This window comes from Panthera pardus, unplaced genomic scaffold (assembly GCF_024362965.1).
Source record: "Panthera pardus isolate Hobbes unplaced genomic scaffold, ASM2436296v1 HiC_scaffold_8, whole genome shotgun sequence".
Lineage (NCBI taxonomy): Eukaryota > Metazoa > Chordata > Mammalia > Carnivora > Felidae > Panthera > Panthera pardus.
In genome coordinates this window covers 37,753,000-37,776,596 of record NW_026527013.1, presented here as the reverse complement: position 1 = coordinate 37,776,596, position 23,597 = coordinate 37,753,000, and the positions used below count along the sequence as shown (strand labels likewise).

Genomic DNA, 23,597 nt, shown 5'->3' with positions numbered 1-23,597 from the left:
TATACCATTCTCGCCCTCAGTCTCTGCACACAACCACCCTGATTTCACTTCTTCCTGTCTGCTGGAACCGTCAAGCCCTCTGGCACAAAAGGCCCGGCCGCAAGCTTTTCTCTGCCCCCTGAAATGTTCCCTCACCATAGATGTCAGAGTTATCATCTATGCTTCCAGGATCACTGAGAGAATTCTTCCCTGCCCAGACTACTCCTTTTTCCTTTGCTACATACTCTCACAGAATCTTTTTTCTTCCCTTCATAGCACTTCCTTCACTTTTTGGGTGGTGATGGGAAGATCATTCGATGAAGTGTCCATTCCCCTTCATACCCTCCCCCCAGCAGTAAGCCCCAGGAGAACAAAGACCCTGTCTGGTTTTGCTTAACACTGGATCCCTAACACACAGATGCTCAATAACTACTTGCTGAGTAAGTGAACAAATATATACTTGGTTCCATTTCCTCTCTGCTTATTCATTTGACAGGTTGACAGGCTCTACCCTTCCCCCTCCACTGCCCAAAATGTACTCTTCCAAAGGTCACCGTGATCTCCCAATGGAACAATCCAATGCATACTTTTCAATCCTTGATTTCTTGGACGTATACGCCCCATCAACAACTGACCAGCTATACTAGATTCTCCAGGTTTTGTTCCTCTCCAGTTTTTTGGATCTCTTCTTTTCTCCATATGCTGTCCTTCCCTCTAATGTTGAGCTCCAGAGCTCTCAAGACCCACATCTTCTCTTACAACACTCTCTCTGGTAAACCCATACTCTCTCTGGGTTAAAATACTTTCTATACTACTGAGTCTCAAACTTGTAGCTCAAGTTCAGACTCGACTCTAGAAACAGACGGATTCCCTGATCCTGATCACAAGGGCCCTACCTCTCTCTCCAGTCTCACTCCCCCAGCATGGCTAGCCTTCTCTTTGTTGTTTGCCTGTTCTCACCTGCACAGGGCCTTTGCACATGGATCCACTTGATATACTCTTCCCACGTCCCTATGCCAAATTACAGTCAACTCACTCTTTAGACTGCAGGATGGGGGTATCCGAGAAAGTCTTCTCTGACTTTTTATACTGATCTTCCACCACAAGCTCGCATAGCACTGTGCCCCCCTCTTTTCTGGTTGACCCTGCAACCATGCACTCACTTCCATGATCATCTGACGAACACTTGTCTCTTCTATTGGCGGTGAGCATCACAAGGACACGTTAAAACCCTCAAACCAAGAATACTGCCCTGCATGTTGGTGCCACTCGATACCCGTTTTATATAATAACTCCTGCTCAATAGCTTTATAAAAATTAGTCGACAATAAATGTAAATGGGCAGGCTGTAAATCAGGTAGTTTAACTTTGCTACTTTGCTCATTCATTCAGTCATTCACACTCATTATTCATTAATCCACTTAGAGTTTATTTATGAGGCCTCACTGCATATTGGACACGGTGTAAAATGCTCTTGGTCAGAGGTTTCTCCAGTCTCAAAGGCTGGAAGCCCAGGTCCAACACTGACTAGCCATGTGCTGAGACCAGAGGTCAGCAAACTTTCTCTATAAAGATCCCAAAAGTAATTATTTTCTGCTGTGTGAGCCATGAGTCCTCTGTTGCACTACTCATCCCTCCTCTGTAGTGTGAAAGTAGCCAGAGACCACATGAAAATGACTGAGCATGGCTGCATTCTAATAAAACTGTACAGAAATAGGCAGAAGGCAGAAAATCCTGCAGACATTGTTTCCCAACCCCTGGTATAGACCGATGTCTTCATCTCTACTATGCTCAGTTCTCTCCTCTGTAAAATATATGGAGTATTATGCTGCCTTCCTCCTCCTTTCTATCTAACAAGGTTCCATTTACTTTAACCCATAAGGGTTTGGTTTTTTTTTTTAATATTTATTTATTTTTGAGAAAGACACAGAGACAGAGAGAGTGTGAACAGGGGAGGGGCAGAGAGAGAGAGACGGAGACGTCGAATCCCAAGAAGGCTCTAGGCTCCAAGCTGTCAACACAGAACCTGACACGGGGCTTGAACCCACAAACTGTGAGATCATGACGTGAGCCGAAGTCAGATGCTCAACTGAATGAGCCATCCAGGTGCCCCAGGTTTTTGTGGTTTTAACTACTGCTTTTTTTCCTCTTCCTCCCCCTCCTCCTCCTCTTCTTCTTCCTCCTCCTCTTCCCCCTCCTCTCCCCCCTCCTCCTCCTTTTCTTCTTCTTCTTCTTCTTCTTCTTCTTCTTCTTCTTCTTCTTCTTCTTCTTCTTCTTCTTTCTTAATTACTGCTTTCTAAGACTTCTGGGTCAATGTTTTCATAATTTGTTCCCCAAATTATTTTGATAGGCTCCCCACCTCCCATCACATTCCTCTAAAACCAACCCCTGCCTCCCTCAGCCCCCAAAGGCATCTTTCTGAACATCTCTCTTTTCAAACTTGAAAACTCAATGAACAAACCCACAGAAACAAACACAAACACGTGCCGCCAGTGGCTACCTAACACCTACGACATCAGATCCAAGCCGCGCAGGGTCACATACAGGCCCTTTATTACCCGGCCCCTGCTCACCTGTCCCGCTTCACCTCCGTTAGGTGACTTCACACTCAGTCCCTCCTTCTCCTGTCTTCCCTTTGACTGCTTCACACCAGGACCCAGAGCATGTGCTACTGACTTGCTCCTCTCCTCATGCCATGCTCCCCTTATCCCAGTCCTGCTGGTGTGGCCCGCCTTGTTCTCCAAGGTTCCACTCAACAGTAACCATCTCACCTTGGGGGGCTGAACCGCAGTCCCTCCGTGGGCTCATAGTACTTCGCCACCAGGCAGACCGACTGCCGGTGTTGCTGGAGAAGTGAAGTGTTCAGGGTTAGAAGGCTCTACTAGTCCTGGCTAATATTTATTGAGCGCTTTCCTAACTTGTTCTTCAGGACTCCACTCAAAGGCAACCACCTCACGACCGGTGCTGCGTACTTTACATACATGAATTCATTAAATGACCACACCTCTGGAGTTGATTCAGGTGTTTCTGCTCGAGCTCCATCTGTACCGTCCTGAAAAAAATGCCATGTTCCGCAAAATCGCACACTATAAACAACAGGGCAGATAGGAAAAGAGAAGGTTAGGGGCCGACCTCGCCAAACCGCTGGACCTTTGTAACCAGAGCGTGAATAACAACAATCAGTAAACCCTAATTCAACACGAGCTGGTTAAATTTCTACTGGCAGTTGCAGCCAGCTTCACAGACAGTTTTAAGCTCTGGGATTCCTGCTTCCTCCCCTCGCAAGGTGGAGTACAGACGGTGAGGTGGTTCTGATGGAGATCATTTCTTTAAAAACTACAACCTGATCCCGGATAGAGCCTTCTTTGTGACTGACTGCATTGCCGTAAAGAGAAATGTCTTAGTACCTGCTTCTTCTGCACACACCCCCTCCAGATGGCGGAGCGTGGTAGAAAAGGCAAGCGGTTGTGGAAGCCCAAATTCCACTAACCCTGAGGGAGGGGCAGATGCTCCATACATATTTGGCCTATTTTAAAGTCTTCCTCAATGGCGAAGGCTTTCTCTTTAAATATGATAAAGCCTGTCCTTGATGGCTTCAAATGTTTACGTGTGTGGAAAACGAGTTCAAGAGGAATTCCATGCTACGCGAGCACGAGGGCCTCATTCACCAGTAACACTGGAGGTGCTCACATTAAAGAAACGCACTGCAACAGGATGGAGAGGGGGGTGGGAACTGATACTGTGCCCATTTTCCGGATAAGGAAACTAAGGTTCAGACTAGAGATTAGATCACCTGCCCAAGATTACTAATTATAGAGCTAGGGATTCTAGACAAGCCATGTAATTCCAGATTTGTGCATTTAAGGAAGAAGGAAGGAGGAGCTACGATTTCACTGAAAAAGGAAAGCCTTTGAGAAAACTTGAAAATATGCTCACTCTCTCTCTCTCAAAAGAATTAAAGTCAGTATTTACAAGCCAAAGTCAAATGAATAAATCTAGAGAAAGGAATCATACGCTCCTGGTCTCACACTCACTGATCGTAAACAAACATCCTTAGCCTCCACTCATTTTTCTGCTTAGCGAAGGGAAGAGAATAATAGCTATAGAACGTTCTGTGACCACAAATCACGTGAGAAATGAGTTTTCATGTTAGACACTCAGTAATGCTGAGAATTCAGTACTTAAGATGGATTTTAAACAGTTTGTATACATGAACTCGTGGTAGCTTTGGGCCCACCCTCGTCATCTCATCCTATTATGCCCGTGCTCAGTCTCCACTTAGAAGGCTTCAGGAACATCTCAGAGATGCGGTTCACAACAGTCAGTAGGGACACTGTTGCTGTTATTATAGTAAGCACAACGCATGTAGGCAAAACAACAGAATGTCTAAATAATAATACAAGAGGTTTTCCAACTCACTTTTTGCCACCCTCGAGGAGAAACTGGTCATTTACACTACAGTGGAACTGTGAGCCATATTGTACACTGAGAGATTCTCTGTCGTGACAACTGTTCTGTGTATCTCATCTTTAAACAGACCCAATGTTTCCTTCAAGGGCTTTCAAAGTCCTTTGTCGTCTTCATCTTACCACGATTTAAATTCCAGGGATGTGTAGGTGGGCCCTTCTCATGGAAGAAAGAAGAGACAGTTCATTGAATGTCAGTTTTAGGAGGCAAATCTGAAACCAGCTAGTCAGATGGGGAGGCTGAGGCCCAGGAAAGCAACTTCCCCAAGGTCGTCCGACTTGTGGATGGATACCATGTATGTGTGTTTGATTTCAGCGCTGTGGTATTGATTATAAACTAGCAAACACTGTAATATCAGTTGAAGACAATGGTGTTTGGTCTTATCTTAAGATAATAGATACCAAAGAAATAAGATAAATGGCTTAAAGGCAAAAATAAAGGTCAGCTAGTAAGCTAGTGTCATGTGTAGAACACTGCAGGTAACACATGTTTCTGAAAGACAAAAAAACAAAAAGGCAAGACTAAAATTTTATATAAATTACAGGAGACGGTGCTGGGACAGCAGGATGTTAGATAAGGAAAAAAAAAAAAAAAGATATATCATGTAAGGAACAAGTCAGGTAACCCCAGAACATGTGAATCAAAATACTTGGATATGAGAAAAAATAATTATGCAATATGATTAGCGATGAAAATTTCTGAACATAGACAGTGGTTTCCATCAGCTGACTGGCTCTATAAATTGGGCCCTGGAACTCGTGGATGAGATGCTGTGATTAAATGTATTTTGAATCTCTACTTACCTAAAAACAATAATGCCTCCAAAAGTAAAAAGTTCATAAAATTATATATGGTCACTTATATTTAACCAGAGTTCGAGAAGCAAAATTGTTAACTTCTCAGATTGTAAGTGAAAGGTTAATTTCACAATCAGGGAGCATTTTGATGGCCTGACACCTATTAATGTTTTTTTTTTAAATTTAGCCCCAATTCATACCACTTTCCCCACAATTTTTTATAAATAAAGATTTTATCTTTATGGTCAATCATCAAAACAACTTCTAAAAATTTTAAGTAATGCGTGTAAAGCAATTTGGAGTGGGGGGGGGGGCAGGGAGTTAAAACCTGTGCCAAGCATCCCACTATCTTTCCTCTCTTAAAAAAAAAAAAAAAAGTCACTCTTAAGGGAACCTTCAAAGTCAGATGATTTTTAGAAACAAAAATTCCTGGGGCACCTGGGTGGCTCAGTTAAGTGTCAGACTTCGGTTCAGGTCATGATCTCATGGTTCATGGGTTCGAGACCCGCATCAGGCTCTCTGCTGACAGCTCAGAGCCAGGAGCCGGCTTTGGATTCTGTGTGTCCCTCTCTCCCTCCCCCTCCCTCACTTGTGCTCTCTCTCTCTCACTCTCTCAAAAGTAAATAAATATCAAAAAAAATTTTTTCAAGAATAAAAATTCCTTGCTGCTGAAATATAACTGAATAGTTACCAGTTAAAGAATATAGGCCTCTGGAGAAATTAATTCCAGATCATATATAGAATCAACATTCCCCACCTTTTGCCAAAGCACTACCCTTTTAATCATTTCTCAAGCACCCATTATGTGGCTGAGTCACTGTGGACTTGGTGTGTGTCCCTAGTTGAAATGCTGACGACAGTGATCCGCATTAATAATAAGCACAATGCCAGGTACAGAGCTAAGTGCTTTGCAAGCATCATGTCACAATGGCTTCTCACAGCAACGCTAGGAACTAGGGACTTCTATTATCCTTGTCATGCAGACAAGGGAACTGTGGTTCAGAAAAGATCTGGACATTGCCAATTTAACTCCGGGTCCCATGCCCTTCGGTGTATAGGGTGCGACCACAGAGCAGGCACAGCACAAAATCAAACACCCACCTTTGGGCAAGAGTTCTTTGAATGACCACTAATAGAAAAATGGTAACTCCACCACAAAGACAAAATTTCAGTGCAGAAATTAGCCAGGGGCATCTTAGGGCTATTTCTGATTTCCACCTCTCAGTAGGAGAAGATAAGAATATAATCTCTATCTTCCAGTGGAAGAAAAGTACACTTGATGGCTCCTACGTGAGCCATGGCTCTTTGAAGGCTGGACTGAGGTCCACATGCTGGCTGTGCAAGTTAAGGACTCCAGCTTCAGAAAGAGTTGGTCTTTCCTGTGGAGCTTCCAAAAATGAACCTTTGTTTTACTCCAACCAGGGGGCAAGCTGGCCACATGCACTGGATATACTGCCTTCAGGCAGAACACGAATACTGAAAAAGAAAAAAGAAGGAAAAACACTTTCTGTTGATGTCAATGCCCCAGTGTAAAAGGCAAAGCCAAGACTACGGTCACGTCAGTAAAGACCTTTGATGTCACAGACTGACCATCAAGGGCCTGCTGCTTGTGAAATTATAGATGTTAGGGTCCCTCGGACTCTGAAAGGCCATTTTGTGTTACCATTTAACTAAATCCAATGTGGCAAAAGGAATGTAGTTTCGGAAAGCAGAATTTAAATAACACTTGATAGTTTAAAAAAAAAAAGTTTCTTAAAAAGAAGTAGCTCTTAACCTTTCTTTCAGGTCAAATACCTTTAGGCCCTATTTGATTAGGAGTTGTATTTTACATTTTCATTAAGAAAATGTATAAAAAAGGGGATCCTGGGTAGCTCAGTCGGGTGAGCGTCAGACTGCGGCTCAGGTCATGATCACATGGCTCATGGGTTCGAGCCCCACGTTGGGCTCTGTACTGACAGCCTGGAGCCTGCTTTGGATTCTGTGTCTCCCTCTCTCTGCCCCTCCTCCCTCATATTCTCTCTCTCTCTCCCTCTCTCTCTCTTTCTCTCAAAAATAAATAAATATTAAAAAAGAAAATGTATAAAAATAAGGGAAAGCAATGAAATCCATGGCTTTTGTATCAATTTGCACTTTTTTCATGACAGCAGCATCAACATTTATTTGAGAGACAGATGTATGGCATATATGTGAGGTATAAATTTAGTTGATAAATATTTGTGGACAATGGATTCACGGACTCCTGAGAGCTCCTTCAAAGGTACAGTGGTTTCTATAGTTTAAAGCAGGAACCAATATGTGATTTTAGAGTTTCTTATTTCTTATCTGCCCAGGATTTTACAGGATTAATCTATTTTCATCAACTTTGCACAAGTATACGCATATAATGGGATGTACCCACGTCCAGGAGACTCTTAAGAGCCACTGGATATTCTGCAACCTCTAATGATCAACTTTACCTGAAAGCAACATCTACTTTGCTTGGCTTCCTCCTCCACTTTCTCCTCAAGCAAGTGCTTACCTACTGGCCCACGGCTGGAGATGTGCCACAGCTCTTCACATGTTTACCATAGGTCTAAGGAGCCCTACGGGAAAGAAACTTGCTTGGCTCCATTAGTACTGGCATTTCCCAATTTTCCTTATGTTTCTTACAAATTAACTTCCAGAATTCCACAGCAGTGATTTTCAAACATGAGCATGCATTAGAATCTTCCAGAGGGCTGGCTAAAATAGAGATCAATGGCCCTCCCCCCAGAGCTTCTGGCTTAACAGGTTTGGGATTGACTCAAGGAATTTGTGTTTCTAAAAGAGCTCCCAGATAATGTAAGTGCTATAGGCCCCCCAACTGCACTTTGAGAGCTGCTGAGTTACAGAATATTCTCCCAGAAACAGCATGTAGGGTTAAGCCCTACACACATTAGCTTCATGTCAAACTGAATAAAAAAGTTTACATCAAGATTAAATATCCTTCTAGAATGTTCTTGCTTTCCCCCCTGTCTATGAGATATTGGTGGTCCAAGTATCAATAAAAATGGGCAAAATTACCTAAACCTGAATTATAAATTCTATCAAGGTTATGCCAATTAACGAGTCAAAAAATTCTTGAGGTATATGATTTTAATATAAACCTGGAAACCTATTAGGAAAATTGAAATCAACTTTATAATGGCCTCTATGTTTATTAACTTACATTAAGATGATAATAAAATAAGTAATAAACATTGAGAAAATATAAAACTCCAAGCTAAGGAAATCATAAAATCTAACAACATAATGATTTTTCTTTCTGGAAATCATAGCATAGTTAATATTTTTGCTTTCTTGACTTTATTGCTGATTATAATTAAACAACAATGTTACTTTGTAGACTTTTAAAGTATTACATAAAGAACAAATTAAATCTCTCAAACACAGTTTAATTCCAATATAATCAACTCATTGCTTGCATTAGGAATAACAAAGTACCTGATAAAATATAAACTATCATTTTAGGTGAATTATTTCTGGCTGAATAGATGGTCAAAACTGGTAGCAAAACAGAAAACTTGAGTGCCCAATGAGCAAGAAAAGGAAGAAAAATGGTTTCACTGAATTATCAGCTGTGCTGAAAATGCCTAAAAATATACTGCAAATTAGCGGAGGAAAAAAATTGCCCTAGCAACATGAGCACAGAATTAAATAAACAAATAAATAAATAAATAAATAAGCAAATAAATAAATAAATACACATATTAAAAAAAACCACCAAAAAAAAGTTTTCAATAACCTACACGTTAATTTACCTACTAATGAATAAACAGTGCATTAGTTAATCCTGGGATTAACCAATCTCCTTTTCCTTCAATGTCTTTTTTTTTTTTTTTGCATCAAGAACAACGACAAAATGCTTATATATTCCCAGGGTTTGAGACATCTTGAACACACTGGACAGGCACGACGTAAGTGTGACATGTAGAGGTCTGAAAAGAAATTGGATTGAGAGTATGAACGAGACGCATGACTAACAAGTCAAGAGCAGTTACCACAGTCAGGCCTGAATGGAAGGCTGTTGACAGAGACAGGTCCCTGCCACCTTAGGCAGGGGTATCCTTCACTGTGCTCTCCTGTGAGAGGCTGTTTTTGACAGGAAATATCAACCATACATGAGCCCAGCTAACCTGGGCTCCAAAGGGTTGTGAAAAGGAAAATAATGACTAATTTTTTTTTATGTTCTCTTTGGTGAGGAGGGAGGCAGCAGGGAACCCAGTTTACCAGGCAGGAGTAATGAAGGCATAGAAAGATGTCAACGTGGAGATGACATTAATTAGTATATTTAGGTTATAAGTCCAGTAACTAGGAATCATTCTATCATTCATTATCAACAACAATAAAGCAGAATCGCTGACTGAGCACTTTCAATCTACCCAGCAGTGTGCTAAATGCTTTGGGGTCTGGGCTAACACAGAGGTCACAGGCCACGTGTGGCTACCATTAGTGTTGGAAATGCGGGCAATGTGAGTGAGGCAATGGATTTTGTATTTTTACTTCATTTAAATCGAAAGTTAAAGACATATACTCAATTTAGTTACTAGAAATCTTTTAAATCTGTGTGAGACAACTGGAGTTATGAGTCACTTTTTCAACTCTAAACCTCAAAAAAGCTAACGCAGATCGAGTAGTTCTGGCGAAAATTTACTGTCGAACTGAGATATACGTGCAGATGTAAAATACACACTCGGTTTTGAAGACTTGGTATGAAAAATGAAAAGAATGAAAATATCTTGCTAATAATCTTTACATTGATGACATGTCGAAATGATAATACTGGGGATATACTGGATGAAATAAAGTGTATTATTCATCTCATTTTTCCCTGTTTCTTTCCACTGCTTTTAATGTGACTACCAGAAAACTTAGCTTCCCACATGTGGCTCCCTCTCTACCAGGCAGCATTGCTTTGGGGGAACGATCCCATTTGGTCCTCACAAAAACTGTGACCTCCATTTCACAGATGAGAACACTGAGGCCCAGAGAAACCGGTGAGCTTGCCCAAAGTCACCCAGTATATGTACTGGAGTCAAGCTAATCCTGGCTTTTCAACGAGGAAGCGGATTGTGCTTGCATCCCAAAGCATAAAGAAGCACATCAGTGCATGAATGGAAATTTAGGATCCGAATAATAATATACCTGGCTGTGCGGAAACCAAGACTATGAGGCCGAAGTCATCAGGTTCTGTACTTCTCATAAATTCAATCTTTTAAGACGAACCTGCCTGTCATAAATATCACCAAACACATAAGAGTGCAGGAGGAGCAAAGGCCATTACTACAGCCTGTCTGACCAGGCGAAGGATTCAAATTAAATTCCATCAAACCACAGTGAGCCGATACACTTTGACAAGCACCTCACATCCAAAACCTCCAAGAGCCTGGAATTTTTTTTCTAATTTGCTCCCCCTTTCTCTTCAGCAAGAGACAAAAGAAAACCCAGTAAAATGCTGAATGAGGTAAAAATAATAATAATAATAATAATAATAATAATAACACAACAAAGTTAAGAGGGGCCTGTAAATGGCCCTTCAGAATTCGTAAAAACGCAAAAACAAGAGGGTGCGTTTCCATCACTGCACAATATCGCTTTTGTTGAAAAGCCAAGTCTCAGGCTTGAAACGTGTTGGTAATAAATCAGCAGGCATTATTTTAAATCAACTGGTTTTATGAAATAAGCCAAGAGTTGAAAGAGGCAGGACTAATTACCAACATTCCTTGATGAATTACTTAGCGGCGTGTGCTAAGTCAATGTGCGCCTACGTCTTGATCCCCAATTTTATCCCATACTTATTTCCCAGGAGGTAAAAAGACCATGTGGCTAATTAAGGCAGCGATCTCCACAGCCAGAAATACTCAAGGTAAGATTTCTTTCGAAAAAAAGAAAAGGTTCTTTGCCTGGTGCTTATTAATCTAATTTTTACTACCTCACTAGAAAAACAGAGCTAATCTTGTCACCTTTAGGCGGTCAGAACTACCATGCAGTGCTCAGAAAAAAATGTTACATATTTGTAATTTAGCCAATAAGAATTTCTTAAGCCCTTCCTAACCAGCAGGAATGTCTCTGGTTTGTCGCTTCTAATTAAGTCTCAACAAAATTTCTAGCTCCTAAATTTTAATTATACAAAACTCAGGGCCAACAGGGGAGATTACGACAAAGCCATGCCTGGTGGTAAGGGGGCAAAAACCTGAATTTTGCTTTTCATGTTGGGCCTCTTAACTACTTTCGAAAATTGTTCACAACAGGGTGATTCAAACCCTTTTCTTCATTTTTAAGTTTCAGGACCCGTCCACCTTGCTATCTTTCTGGCAGGCAAGGCCACGAGGGTTACATCATGTATGTAAGTCTAGTCAACTCACCTGGCAGAAGAACTGTGCCACTCAGAAAGTTGTGAGTGAAGACGACTCTGTCAAGACTCCTAAATAAAATGCACTGGAGATGCTCACTTTAATTACATTCATAATGAATGCACACACTCTCCCATGAAAAACGATAAAATAAGGCCTTTGACACCTCCACCTCCAATACTCCAATTGTGGTTCATCCCACTTGTGCGAAGTTATAAACTGACACGCAAAAACATCTTACTTTATAAACAAGGTCGGAAAGACCCGTGTATTGTCAGGAGTTAAGTTTTCCTTAAAGTGCAGGCTGATACTCAAAGAAGTCAACAAGAAGAGACATATTCAGGACAAGAGCTAATATTCTAGCGCTGATTGCAGCCATAACCTTGTGCACAGCCACCGTGCTGATTTACATCTTTTCAAACACAGATCCCACCCACTGATGTTAGTAGGGCAATGGTAAAATTAGATTGTGCTTACACATGTCCACAATCTCTGTTGTTCAAGAGCGTATTTATAGAAGGTGGTCTTTCGAATCCAAGTCCTTCCTTTCATTGTTGGGAATAAGTAGGTAACATTTGTGAAGAAGACCTCTGACCTTTCTGTGCAGTAATATAAGATGTATTACAGCCGACGTTATTCACTTCAAAGGGAAAAAGAATCAGAACTGAAGCTTCAGTTTTAAGGGCTCAAATACAGCAAAAGCTAGAATACTGCAGGGGGTGGGGAGGGGAAGAAGAACTCTAAATGCAACCATAATTTCAGGAGAAAATTCCTAATTAAAGGATGTAAAGATGTGTGTGAGTCCATCAAAATGAGTACTTCAAAAACAATTTAGCGCCATTACTGCATTACTAAAAGATACATGACTATAAAGGATATAAGTCGCGATAGCCTGAGCCAACACGATCTTTAGAACACGAGTGATCCTGAGGTACAATTTTTGGATGTTGTCACAGCAACTTTCACTGCAGTGCTTTTTTGTTCAGTAATGACACTGTAACTAAACCATAAATTACCCTTGTGGTCAGTGTGGCCAGGCAGGCTTTTTAATACAGTAAGAACACATCTAGATCTTTCATCTGGCATATCATGGAGACTGAGGGACCCACTCTAATTATTCAATATGGATGGGCCCTTAAATAATTCTAAATGCTTAAGATCACGTATCCTTCCGATAAAACTCCTCTTTAGCTTCTCTCTGACTTCCCACTTGCCTCTAACATATTCTGTTATTAGTGATTCTTTAGAAATGTATGTCCTTGAGTTTTGTGGAAAACACAGAGGCAGCAGGGAATGTGGTTCCAAGGAGACACAGGGTAGGGTGTGGAGCCTGTCTGACCACAGTGACAAATCTCTCTCTGCCTCAGTTTCCTCACCTGGAAGATGGTGCTTATCCTACCTATCCCATAGGATTGCTAGAGGAATACATCAGATAAAGAAGATCAAGCCTTTAGCCTATAATCCAATACAGCCAATGATCCATATCTGTAGAGTCACTGCCATTCCTCCTCCAAGTTGCTTTAGGCCATACCACATTTACACCAGTAATTCCTATCTATTTATGTATTTATTTAATTAATTATCTATGTATTTATTTACATTTATTTTCTTATTAAGTTAGTTCTACAATGTGACGCTCAAACTCATGAACCCAAGATCAAGAGCTACATGCTCTGCTGACTGAGCCAACCAGGCACCCCTAACACCAAGAATTCTTATTAAAATTTTAAGCTACGGCCTGAAGCTCTCTCATAAACATCTGCAGGCCCTAGGCTGCCATGGCACTTGAGAGAGTAACCCTGCTACTCCTTCCTCCAGAAGTTTCTTAGACCATTTACTCTCCCGCGAATGAAATCTGAGCCATGGAGTCCACCTGAGGGGGTTCGAATCCTGACTGTACCACTTGCCCCCTCAACTTTAGATGAACTGCTTATCCTTTGCCTCAGTTCCCATATCTCTGACATGGGGATGCTAATACTAACTGCCCAGTGCTGGACACGCCAACCATGTCTACTGATATTCTAGCACCTCTCCTAGGGAGACGCAGCCTGGCTGGAATGTAGGAATTGAGAAGTGTTCTCTAAACAAAAAGAGGAGTTGAGCAAAGTGCTAAGTACTCTACAGGAATGTTTCTCAACGTTTTTTTTCATCATCACTCCCCTTGAGGAGTCTTTTGAGACATTTTCTCCCCAAACTGCCTCTTCTTAATCCCACGCCCATGAAATTTTAACAGGCACATAAACTGTTTATATACTAAGGCCCTTCAGAGGCCGAAACCACTCTAATGTCTACAACTTTGCGCCCTCCAAGGACCAATCTCTGCCCCCCGCGGGGGAGGGGGGGAATATCACCCTGGTTGAGGATGCATGCTCTACAGATCCCATCACATTAAAAAGAAATTACCCTTCAGAGCCAAACAAAAAAAGATCCACTCTAGTTTTCGGTCCTTACTCCCAGGCCCCAGACCTTAATATTCTCTGTAAGATGTTACCCTGACCGCCACCAGAACTGAATTATGAGAACTGTGTCGATGAACAGTGACACATCTATCTGCGTGGCTTCTTTTCGCAACAGAAAGCAAAGGAGCTGAGCAGCCACTCCCTCACATAAACCCCCAAGATGACTTTGGTGGTTGCAAAGTAGCCCAGTGACAAGGTGATAAAGATCCTTGTGCCTAAAGAGAGAGTGTCCCTCCCAAACCTGCATGGTTCACGTGCCTACTGAGCACCCCTGGTCTATCTACTACCTAAGGAAATCAAATCACCCAGATTCTAGTGTACTCCTCAGCCACATAAAAATGGCCTTGTGGTCTCACAGGGAGAAATTATTCACATTTAGTGCTAACATTACCAGGTGCACAGGTGATCAGAGCTGATGTTTCAGTGTTTTCAGAAAAGCGGAATTAATTCATAGGCTTAGCTGTGTCAAGATTGAGTATTTTGTTTGAGATAGTTGCTCCCCACGGGCCTGCCCACTTAAGTGGACCAGGCCTAAAAATCTAAGCAAAAGTGACTCTCTTCAGCCAGCATTTCATTACTAGTTACGAGTCACTGCAAGCAGTGCAGACAGAAAACAATATCTAAAATTAATCAGTGTACATTTACAGAGATTCTTACACTACTTTAGCCTGTGTTAAGCTTGACTTCACCAACGTGAGACAAGTCTATGGAGCACCTTCCTACGCCAGCCCTGAGATTACTAAATCCTTACCCACGGAGGTTTGTAAGGCAGCATGGTGGGGAGGGGGGGTGGGGCAAATGGTCTGTCAATCAGTGCCCGTGGAAGCTAGTACACACACTTGCAACCCCAAAATGATCCAACTGCTTTCCAAACACAGAGTAAGAAGTCCCCACTCTGCTTAAGGGAGAACAGTTTGAAGCAATATTCTCAAAAGTAGAGAGAATCCGGAAGTAGAAACTTTATTTCTTTTGTTCTATATGTAAATGTGAACACAGAGAAAGATAGGGTGTATGTCTACCTGCTCAAAACTGCCTAATGTATTTCTTCGGACCTTGCTCCCACCGAAGGCAACTGTAGGGCTGGAAAGCAGCGAGGTTAAGAAGCCTGCACCCTAAACTGCTAATAGCACCTCCTTCCAGGGACCTTGAGGGAGGGAGGGAAGGAGGAAGGGAGGGGGAGGCAGGAGGGAGTTTCCTGTTGGATTTTTCTTCCCCGCTATTAAACTAGATTCCATGTTAACAGACATTGTCTGTAATTTTTAAAAATCAATAAAATGAGTTTTAAAGAAGAAAAAAAATCACCTAATGTGTGACACTGAACACATCAAAGTGATACAACCAGGAGACTCAAAGACCCTATAGGGAAATGAGGTCTCCGGGAGGATGAAAAGCTCTTTGAATCTGGAATCTGTTTGTCCACCCCCCACCCCCGCCCCGCCCGAAGAAGGATGTGGCCTTCCAGACACAGAGTTTGATCCAAAAATGAAAGGACACCAACGTTTATAAATAGTTCTGAAACTAAGGCTCACGGAATGTGTAGGTCACACTGTCTAGTGGCAAAAATATGTGATGGACCACAGATGAACAAGAATAAATATGTGGTGGCCCACAGACTATGGTATTAGAAGAATTCTCAGACATCCTTTCTTCTGGGGTCAGCACCTCTAGTAAGAGACCCCCTAACTAAGGGGAACAAGGCAAGCATGCTGAACCTGTTCCTGCTTCCTGTGACCACCATGATGCTAATAAGGTTCTGTACTCCCAGCTAATAAATGAGGAACAAAATCTAAATGCACAGTGGATGGGCCCCCGGCGGGGGGCTCAGTTGGTTAACCAGGCAACTTCGGCTCAGGTCATGATCTCGCAGTTCACGAATTCAAGCCCTGTGTCGGGCTGTCTGCTGACAGCTGGGGGCCTAGAACCTGCTTCAGATTCTTGTCTCCTCTCTGCCCCTCCCTCGCTCACTCACTCTCTGTCTTTCTCTCAAAAATAAACATTAAAAAGATAAAAAAAAAATAATAAGACATCTTAAATGCATAGAGGAGTGTGGAAATAGTCCCTTCTGCTGATCTATAACCCACCGGCCCACAGAACTCCACACACCCTTTCTCATGTTTCTGTATTCAAACCTTAAGAAGCAACACCTTGAAAACTCTACACCAGGTAGTTTTCAAAAGTTATGGACAAAGGCCAGCAATTCAGTCATCTACCCTTTCCCTCACTAGTGAAATCTCAGGGGATACTGGGTGTAGAGATAGGTGACAAGGAAGCGGGACTTCCATCCTGACTTGCTAGAGTATCTAAATGGGGTACCACATTATTATACACCCCAATAAATGCCAAAGTAAGTTCAGTTTGCCACGTAGCAGGCTCCGGCAAAATGTTTGTGCATTTCATGAACACAAGTGCCATTTCAACTTTTGTAGCAATCTGCCCAACTTCTTAGATTATCTGAGATCAAAAAAAGGAAAAAATAAAAATGTATAGTCTTGCAAACTACTTAATATATCCCAAAATTACAAAAAGACATTGTTTCTCTTTTAAATTCATACAGCCTTTCTCCCAAGTAGAACAGAACATTTCAATGTACCATCCAGTCCAGACAGAACACTTAGCTATTAAATTGTTAAATTCCAAGGTGAAAGAAAGGAAGGGATGGAGGAAGGAAGGGAAAGAGCTGGCAATTCTCTACAAAATTCTGAACAGAGAAATGTCCTCAAACTACAAACATGTTTTCAAGCTATGAGCTGTCAGAGCCCATGCTATGGAAGGGAACAGAGGAAGAAATTCTGATGAACTTGCCAGTCTAAGATCGGAGCAACCAGTCACTCCTATAATCAGTCAGCATTATGATTACACTTGCCTGGTAAATGTGCAGAAGGTAACACACTACTTGGTGTTGTGATGTTTCTTCAGCTATGAGACCTGAAATGTGTCCACAGGGTCTATCCCTGGTTCCTCTGCTTTTGTTTGAAAGAAGCTAGATCAAACGGCAAACCTAAGGTTTGCATGACCTCCCAAGTCTACAAGACCCACCTGTAGAAGAAATGCTTCCATTAACGGTTCTTAGCGACTTTTTTCTTAATTCATAATTTGAAATATGAGATGTGTTCACTACTATAAATAAAGCATTACGTACTCGAAGCAGGGGTTAACTTACGACAAAGAGGCATCCCTAAATTGCCAATGAGTTAGATTGTTCTTAAGAAATCCAGATGATACATCTAATACTTTAATATAAGGCCATAAGACTAATCAATCAGTCCATACCACCCAACATGAAAATCAATAAGAAGAATAAAGCCATAAAGTAATGAAATAAAAAAACCAGAAGCTAATCCTGCAAAACTTTGTGGATTTACAGACTGAATGGTGAAAATGTGAGGAATAAGTCGTAATGCAAATTTCCAACCTCTAATCCGGATTCCAAAGACTGGACCTAAGTTTACAGGAAGCTGTCAACAATTTTTAAACATGCTTTATAAAAGCTCCATTCTCTAAGCCTAACTCTGCCAAAGAAAGGAATTAACCTGAAAACACGAAGTTAGCTTTTCAAAAGCATTCAACCCACTGATAGTAAAATGTCGGTAACGAGTTTGCATGTGTGATCTTCTATCAAGTTCTTGAAAACCAGTGGGAGATGGGGAAATTTAACCAGCATTCTCTAGCACATGCTAGTACCTCTGACTGCACACACTACCTAAATGAGAGGTAGGTATGTTCTGCTTTAGCAATTTAAATCTTTAAAAATTAAATGAAGAAGTGACTCAGGCTACTGTATGAAAAAATATTTGTTCGACATCATCTGTATCATAATGCACTCAATTACTATACTAGTACTCATTCCTTGAAAATGTATATTCATAGAAAAATGATCCAAGATTAAGCAAATTAAGTTTTTACTAGTGACCATTTAAATTTACCAAATTATGCTTCCGATTTAAAAACCGTACAAGGGAAAAGAAAAAAAGATCATAGTCTCTCGCTTACCTTTCTATAGTAAATACTTCATAACAGTATTTTCATACATTAAAGTTCTGAAAATATGTAAACTCTTTTTAAGGACCAAGTTCTTAAAGATCTTAAGCCATCCCTTACATGCTACTCTCCTCCAAAATATTATTTTAATTTCTCAGGATGTCATTTTATAGGAAATTACGTGTTTTTATTTGGTGTTTTATCGAAGGGTACTACCATTTGTCTAAATAGCTATCAAACCAGTCTGCGTTGCTATGCCAACTATACTTTCTTTTTATTTACATGACACACTTCGCTACTTTATATACTGACGAAATCAAGAATAAACTATATTCAGCGTGAAAGATAAATTTACCAATTGCTCCTTTGTAGATTAGTACTCCGGGTTCTAACAATGTCTGTGTGCTTTACCTTTGGACATTTTTCTGTAATAAGTAAATTGAGGGTTGTAGCTCAACTCACTGTTATCAGGACACAGCAACGTGTGAGGAAAAATGGGCATATTATTCAAACCATTCAGTCCAGATTTTCATGTTAAGCAATTCCAAAATAACATTTTAAGGAATAAAAACATTTAGGAATGATGTCCATTTTTAAGATGATGTGGAAATGGTATTTTAATGCATCTGCATGTGGGTGGTTTCCACACCATCACATATAACTGCCTTAATAGAAGTAGTGATTGCAATTCATATACTTTAATACAATATGAAACATTACCTTCGAATTGGACATAAATCACCTACTAGCACAAATCCACGTCACCTCTTCTAAAATTTATCCTTCAGATTGAAAAGTAGACTATTACGGTGAATAAAATAGACATATTTCTCCACATTTTATTATCACTTAATTCACAGAACTTTAAAAGGCACAGACAAAACAAATGTGATTCCTGTGAACACCAGACAACGTAGATCTTAAATTTATAAAAACTTAGCGATTACCAATTTTCACCCAAGCGGAACAGAGAGATGTAATATATAATCTATTTCTAAAAGAAAACCTGCCTTTATCGGGAGGTGGGGAGGATACAAAATATCCATTATTTGTGGCAATATCCAGAACTTCAATCACATCAGAGTAATGGTTTATGCTAAACTGTTTGGATCTCTTTTGCCCTCACAAAATTCCTGTTTTTTCATGAAAGAGCTTCATTATCTCATCACTACGCTTTAAAGGGGTCTTTGCAAATAAAAAACAATTACTTTCAATTTGTTTTTAAAGAATCTTTTCGTACTTCCTGGTAAGAATCATATATTGCTTCCAGTTATAACACATCATCTCTCTATTTACTTTAATTGTAAACTTTAAATAGCGGGAGATGTTTTTCTCCTGAGCACATGAATGAATGCAAAGACCAACAATGAATCACCAGTGTGTAAAGTTCACATTGCTTAATGAACAGTAACACTTGGGATTCTTTACAATGAATCAATTAGGTGAATGGGTTAAAAAAATTTTCTTTTAAGTGAGGAAGTTCCCTCACTTTGCTTTTAGCTTTCCCTGCATCAGTCATATTTAAGAGTTGGAATGCTCATCTTTCAACAGGGAGGATGTCCCAGTGTGATGTGAAGGAACACATGTGTGAGATGGAATTCTATTCTCAGACTTGTTACAGTTTTCCCCAGTAATTAGGAAGCTATATGTCCCTGATAGAATGATGCTAACAAGCTCCTGCAGGTTCTACTCTAGGAAGAAATCAAAGGGGCCCCAAACAGACCACTTCAGTTAAAGGATTATGCATTTTGGTTATTAAAGTGAAGAACGCTCTCCTACAGGTTTATCTCAGAAGGGACTTTCCCAAACGGTCAGATTCTATAGCCAGGATTACTTACTAAATAAAGAAGAAAATTAAAGAATGGCCGTGGAATGTTTGGAGGGAGGAAAAAAAAAAATACATAAGTTATTAGCAGAGATCCATTTCTGAAACTTTCCTAAAGAAAAATGGAAAGATAGCGTTGCAACAGGCACCTGTCCCCACTGGCTGTTTCTTATAGAACATCAACACTCTTCCCCCACATAGTGAGGGCTACTACTAAATCCCCAGTTACTTTCCGTCCTTCCTTTAAAATGCAAAGCCAGGTAGCATGAGTAGAGTTGGCCTTGACAGACAGCATGCAGAGGGGTCAAGAGGACCAAAAACACAGTCAGAGAAAGAAAACACCTAGGAAATGGAAAATGCTGCTCTCGAAGAGGGCTTGGCCCAACCAACAAGAGCGACACTCACGTACCTTGAGGACTTCCATCGGCACCTGGGTGGCAGAGGGAAGGGTGGTGGTGGGCACGCTGACGTTTATGGCCGGGGTCTGACTCACTGGCACTCTCTGTTGCATGAACTGGGCCGCCTGCAGCTTCTGCTGCTGCTCCCTGCGCTCCTGCTCCTGCATTTGCTCACGCATGAGTTGCTGGCGTAGCAAGATGCGTGATGTCATACTGGAGGAGCTTATCGGAGGCTTGGAGGCCCCAGGATGCTCCTCGGAACTGCTGTGGGAGAACCAAAAAGGGAAAGAAAAAAAAAAAGGCACAACATTTAGTTTCTTAATGAGACCTTTCGTTTGCATTTTGGGGGGTATCCTAAATTGCGCCCGACTACAAAAATGATCCTGCGCGAAGATAAAATCAAGTTGCAGAAGGGTACTCCGCGTAATTGAAAATCAAGAGGTGACAGGATTGAAGTCATTAGGAGTTGAATTAAAATAAGTCAGCTTGATTGCATCTAGGCATTTTTCTCATGCGGCTTAATTTTTTTTTTTTGAACATTTTATACCACATACTACTCATCACCACCAAATATAGCACCGCCATATGAAGTGCCAAGAGGCACTGCGTCTTAATGGCACCCAGATTTCCACATGTAAAAATAAATTGCTTGATTTGCTTTTTCATAACTGAATCTCACCGAATACCTACTCCTACGCGCTATCTAAATTCCTTGAAGATGTCTAAGGTGTTTACTAACGGGGAATAATTTCAAGAATGGGTGAACTCTGTCATGGGGAAATTCTGCAAGGATATGGGAAGTAAAAACCATTGATGAAAGAAGCATTTGCACCAGAACGCTAACACCAGACTACAGGCTGTGGGGGGGAAAGGGGGCAGAGGACGAGCCGGTTTGACAACCCTATTCTCCATCTGGTTTTCTTTGTGCCGTCTTTTCTCCTGATTCATCTTGGCAAGCTCTCTCCTACATGTGTCTGCGAGTTCCCCATGCGGCCTACTTCTAATGGTTTTGGTGCTTGCTCTATCCAAAATTACAGAAAAAGCTTAAACACCAGTCCTATGTTAGGAAGAAAAGACTTCCTAATTTTCCTAAATATGGGTTGTGACTGCTTATCTTGCCAGCTCTATAGCATCAACAAGTTATTAAACCTCCCTCTGCCTTAGTTACCGTATCCGGAAAGGAGGGATAATAATAGTTTTTTACACACTTACTCATTTATCAAAGAGGGAGGTGTTTTTAAAACTTCTCTTACATCACTTACATTTTACGAGCCAACCTCTCAGGGATTTTGTGAGCATTAAATAATATAATACATAAAACAATACACATAAATTGTCTAGTATAATGAGTGCCATGTAGTGCTGCCTCAATAAAGCTTTGTCATGGCTATTATTATCAGCTAGAATTTTCGGTTGTTTATTTCCAGCAATATAGCATTCTTAAAAAAAAAAAAAAAGTCTCTGCTTAGGGCTAACGGTACAAAACCTTAGTACCTGGAAACAGGAAAAAAAGTGACATTTGAGAAAACAGTCACTCCCAAGGAAGTCCCTCTGCAAATGAAGCATGAGTAGTTTTAGCTTCCTTCCTTGAGTATAAATCCCAGTATTTTCTTTACCTTTCAACAAAAGGCAAAATAAAGCCTTCAAGCCATTGGCAGATCTTACGAACTCCTTAAAAGATAGGAACCTTCAAACTCTGCACATGCTAACGGATGAAAAGATGTTTGTGCTTCTCCCTTGCACGGTTCCAGAAAGCTACGTAATAAAAACTACACTCACCACAGGAAATTAGTACAGGAAATCATAACAGGTTCATATAATGTAATACTATGCAGCCATTAAAAATGGTGAAGAAATAGATTTGTGACTGGAATAAAAACTACACAATATAACAAACTTACAGAAGGCAGCTACAAAAAAAGTATTCACAGTGTGACCCAATTAAAAAAATATTCACTACCAGAGAAAGTGTACTGATCATTTTAGTCTGAGCCACTGCGGATATATATTATTACAATCCTTTAAGAAAACCATACTGAGAAAAGCATGAGTAAAACAGTGTTATCAAAAAGCTGTAATACTGTTCATAGAATATGACTCAAAAATGACATCCAGGGACAATTTTCCTAAGAACACAATTCAAAACGTGGAAAACCTGACATCACAAAGCTATTGACAAATTGCAAAATATTTTGAACCACCTAAAATTTTGCCTGAATATGAGAGTGATTACTTTATCATTAAATTGTAAGGAGAGATACTGGTCAAAAGGCACCAACTTTGAGGAATAAGATCAAGTTCTAGGGATCCAATGTTCATCATGGCGGCTAGAGTTAATAATACCGTATTATACACTTGGAATGTGGTGGAGGAGTAGATCTTAAGTATTCTCACGGCAAAAAAGGAAAATAAATAGCAACGATGTGATGGATATATTAATTAGCTTGACTGTAATCATTTCACAATGTGTACATATACCAAGTCATCATGTTATGCCCCTCAAATGTATGCAATTTTTGTCAATTATGCTTCAGTAAAGTTGGGGGAAAAATAAAGCCATTTAAAATATTTAACAGTAAAATAAGTTAAAAAACAAAATTATAATAGGTGAATATATATATATATATATATATATATATATATATCACATACTACTATTTTTTAAGAAACTGTACTACAGAGCAAAGTGAAAAATGTATATAACAAGAACAAAAGTAGGAAATAAAAGTGTATTTATGTTTTAGTCTAAAATAAGTAAAGTGTGTTTATGTACACAAATACACATGCTTAGCGGGGATTGTATAAATGTCATCTTAGCTGCCAGATGGAAAGTGGAATTATAGATAAACTTCTTTCGTTCTTTTTTTTAGTCCCCCCCCCCAAATTACAATAAAGCCATAACAGTCTTTTCAATGGCAGAATACATGTCACTAATTTAAGAACAAGATGAACATGAACTAATCTGCAAACATGAAGGAATGACTTGAATAATCAAAGTCCCCCTTTGCCTGGAACAAAAGAGATGGGGTACATCGCAGACTGTATTTTGACAGTAGGAAGGGAAAGTGATGATGGTACCCAGGGCATTGGTTCTCTTGCATGTCTTGAGCATTCCAGAAGACTTAAACCCTTTTTCCTTCACAGTTTCCTACAGACGCACACAGATTGAACAACGTTAATACCCTGCTTATTATTTTAATATGATGCACTCAAGCACACAGAAAAAATACCTAGACGTTACCCAAAATAATACATTTAGCAGGTAAGGCTCTGGAAAAGTGCATAAAAAGCGAATGTATTTTCCCGCTTTTGAGTATGTGTTC

The 23,597-nt window shown here is 40.4% G+C and overlaps 1 protein-coding gene across 8 annotated transcripts in view; it reads right to left on the bottom strand.

Moving 5' to 3' along the window:
• MITF (melanocyte inducing transcription factor) overlaps nucleotides 1–23,597 on the bottom strand; it is a 223,073-nt gene that overhangs the window by 70,029 nt on the left and 129,447 nt on the right. For 5 of the 8 annotated variants that reach the window (XM_019428422.2, XM_019428424.2, XM_019428432.2 and 2 more), the window contains exon 2: nucleotides 20,286–20,538. In XM_019428422.2, the coding sequence (XP_019283967.1) occupies nucleotides 20,286–20,538 (253 nt within the window). The remainder of the gene's footprint in view (nucleotides 1–20,285; nucleotides 20,539–23,597) is intronic. The other 3 variants (XM_019428423.2, XM_053897565.1, XM_019428426.2) reach the window with 1 other exon arrangement.